The sequence below is a fragment of the Hippocampus comes genome, unplaced genomic scaffold, assembly GCF_001891065.2.
Source record: "Hippocampus comes isolate QL1 unplaced genomic scaffold, H_comes_QL1_v1.1 scaffold612, whole genome shotgun sequence".
Classification (NCBI taxonomy): domain Eukaryota; kingdom Metazoa; phylum Chordata; class Actinopteri; order Syngnathiformes; family Syngnathidae; genus Hippocampus; species Hippocampus comes.
The window spans coordinates 143,753-145,249 of NW_017805584.1; the positions used below are offsets into that span (position 1 = coordinate 143,753).

The 1,497-nt window shown below is 45.6% G+C and overlaps 1 protein-coding gene across 4 annotated transcripts in view; it reads left to right on the top strand.

The window, feature by feature from the left end:
- Window positions 1-1,497, top strand: part of LOC109521964 (growth factor receptor-bound protein 10-like) — a 36,656-nt gene that overhangs the window by 24,885 nt on the left and 10,274 nt on the right. For all 4 annotated transcript variants that reach the window (XM_019880118.1, XM_019880119.1, XM_019880120.1 and 1 more), the window contains one exon: window positions 385-500. In XM_019880118.1, the coding sequence (XP_019735677.1) occupies window positions 385-500 (116 nt within the window). The remainder of the gene's footprint in view (window positions 1-384; window positions 501-1,497) is intronic.

A 1,497-nucleotide genomic window follows, 5' to 3' on the forward strand; every position in this document is an offset into this window, starting at 1 on the left:
CGCCACCCCTTGCCACTTCCTTCCCTCCCCTCCACCTTCGCTTTCCCTCCCGCCCTGCCTCACAGTGCCTCTTTTCTTCTTGCTGCCGTTACTCGGTTAAACTCTCCTGCTTTTATTCTGTCGCTGTGTAATGACAATGATGTGGGAAGGAAAGATTGAATGAGCTTTGCACAAGACAGATCAGCGTGTGTTTTCATATTAGGAAGAAGAGAAAGAGTTGGAATGAGCAAGGGCACAGATAGGAGACGATGAATGCAATTTTTGAATTGTAGTCTCCCTCAAAAGCTCCCAGCAGACAATACAAAGATATCACTGTGGCTCACGCTGTCTGTGTGTCCGTCTGTGTGTCCGTCCGTCTGTCCGGCCGTGTCTTCCCGGTGGCAGAGAGATGCCTGGAGGACCACGAACTGGTGGTTCAGGTTCAAGCTTCCATGAGCAGCGACAGCAAATTCCTCTTCAGGAAGAACTATGCCAAATATGAATTCTTCAGGAACCCCCTGGTGAGTCTCTCGCATCCCCGGGTTGACCTTTCTGTGACTGCGTCGCTTCAGCACGCAGCGGTGCACACACACGCACACACTTCACCGTGATGATTCTGGTTTGGAGCGGCACATTGTGGCAAATGCCAGTATCCGGAATGTATGTATGTTCAATTAAAAGGCTTCAGGCTGTCGAAACGTTTTGAACGACAGTGGATGTCCATTAGCTCACACAGGAGTAACCTTTATTCTCATAATCATGCTAATATTTTCCTAATGAGGTGGTTTTTCCGTCTTCCTCGCGTTAACAATGTGGCCCATTTAGACCATCGGTGTTAAATTCACAACACGTGGGCCAGATCCGGCCCGCCACATCAATTCATGTGGTCCACTCAAGCAACTGGCAAGTGTGTGTGAATTTCTTCCTTTCGTTCTGATCCCCGAAATCCCTCCTCAACCTGCAGCACATTCAACTCTCGTTGTATACTTCAATATTTGGTGGCCACTTTTGTTTCCTCAAACTTCTACTTTCAAACTCAATTTGCTGTGAAAAAGAACATAACAGAAAGTCAAGAGTAGGCACGGGGGGGGGAATTTTTTAAATATTCCAAAGCAGAAGGAGGAATGGTAAAGTATCCGTCTATTCTAGCGGAAATATAAACATTTGTGTTTTGCGCTAAGCAGAACCCCTTGCGAAATAATACACCCATCCATTTTTCAACATGGCTTATCCTGAACAGGGTCGCGGGGGGGGGCTGGAGACTATCCCATTACTATTTAGCTGGAAAAAAACGACCATGTATAGGAAGTCGTTTTTAGCCGAAACGACCATGTATAGTAAGGCGTTTTGAGCCGAAAAAAACGATCATGTATAGTAAGGCGTTTTTAACCCGAAAAAAAACGACCATGTATAGTAAGGCGTTTTTAGTCCGAAAAAAAACGACATAGTATAGTAAGGCGTTTTTAGCCGAAAAAAACGACATAGTATAGTAAGGCGTTTTTAGCCGAAAAAAACGAC